Consider the following 1,445-nt stretch of genomic DNA (forward strand, 5'->3'; position numbering starts at 1 on the left):
CTGGATGTGTTCTCTGAGGATCGCTGCGTAAGGCAGCTCGTATCGATCCGACCAGAGGGCAGCAGGAAGCCTCTCAGGGCGGAGTCGCTGGTGACTCCTTGGGTGATGATGTCTTTGTCAAGACTCTGCTTGCCGTGGGTTTTAGGGGGGGTGGGTTATATAAAGAGGGGACACCAGCAAAATCTGAGGCGTCCCCATGGCTGGGGGACACACTTAGAGCTTTCCCCTCCCCTGCTCCCCCGGGCTCGGCAGGGCTTACCCCTCCCTCCCTGCTGCCAGGAGCTGGTGAAGGGCAGAGGCACAAGGAGAACCCGGGGCCACAGGGCCCCGCGGGGACAGCACCTGGCTGTGACAGGCTCTGCTCCCTGTGATGACAGCAGTTTGAAACCAGTTTTGGGGAGGGTTCAGGTGCTGGGGCCATGCCCAGAGCCTCCCCCACGTTTCAGTGTCACAGCTGTGAGAGCTCTGCAAGGGTTTCCTCTCTTCCCTCGGAAAAATGGAGCTGTTTGGCCAAAGCTTTGCATAAAGGGAGGAAAACTGAGCTGGAAAACATTGGCTCAGTGACCACAGCCTGGCAAAGTCTTGGACGAGAGAAGGAGTGGAGAGCAGATCCTGCTGTGGGCACTGCTTCCCGGGAGAGGCCGACACGGCACGCGGCTGCTGCTCTCGCCAGCCAGGAGCTGCTGCTCTCATTTCAGCTCCTCATTATATTTCTGCAGCTTCACCTTTGCTCTCAGAGCAGCCAGGTTAGGGTTGGTTTTTTTCCTCTGAAAACTTGGAACGAAACCATTTCCTCCCTGCGAGAGGGAGGAGGGCAAACGGGCTCTGCTCTGCTCTCAGTTGTGGTCATGGAGCTGTGGGGCTCTCCTGCTTGCTCTGCTTTTTGTGGCTGTGGTGTGTGTGCAGCATGAGGGATTTGGGAATTGGGGTTAATGCTGTTCCCTTTCTGGGGTGTTGCCGTTCCACAGGCTATCGCTACGTGATCCTTGACATTCCTCTGCTCTTCGAGAATCGCAGACTGACCAAGTTTATGAAATACACAGTCTTGGTTTATTGGTAAGTGCCCCAGGGGCCGTGAGGACAGGGACACTGCCACCTCTCTTTGGGGGGACTGTCACATCCCACTGCTCTGCTGAGGCTTCACCCACAGTGCTGGTGTGAAGCCCGTGGAGAGAAGCAACACCTCCCTTTACCCTGGTGCAGAGGGGCTGTTCCCTGGGCTGCCCTGGAACCTCCACCATCATACAGGGGGAGCCCCACAGCGTGTGCTCCATCCCCTGGGCAGGGCTTGGGGCACTGCCCGCTGTCGGGGCTGTGGGAATGCTGCAAACACACGCTGGAGTCGCTCAGCGGTGGCTGCCGACCCTGCGGGGGGACACCCGTGCAGGAACAGCACGGAGCATCCCTCGGTCCCACCGTACCCAGTGACCGCCCCCGGTGCCCGG

General features: G+C 59.2%; 1 protein-coding gene across 1 annotated transcript in view; it reads left to right on the forward strand.

Annotated features, from left to right (window-relative positions):
- DCAKD (dephospho-CoA kinase domain containing) overlaps nucleotides 1-1,056 on the forward strand; it is a gene marked incomplete at its 3' end in the record, with an annotated part of 4,592 nt that extends 3,536 nt beyond the window's left edge. Inside the window, exon 3 of the mRNA XM_009077750.1 lies at nucleotides 969-1,056. Within this exon, the coding sequence (XP_009075998.1) occupies nucleotides 969-1,056 (88 nt within the window). The remainder of the gene's footprint in view (nucleotides 1-968) is intronic.
- Nucleotides 1,057-1,445: the final 389 nt, after the last annotated feature.

This window comes from Acanthisitta chloris, unplaced genomic scaffold (genome assembly GCF_000695815.1).
Source record: "Acanthisitta chloris isolate BGI_N310 unplaced genomic scaffold, ASM69581v1 scaffold42096, whole genome shotgun sequence".
In the NCBI taxonomy this organism is placed as follows: domain Eukaryota; kingdom Metazoa; phylum Chordata; class Aves; order Passeriformes; family Acanthisittidae; genus Acanthisitta; species Acanthisitta chloris.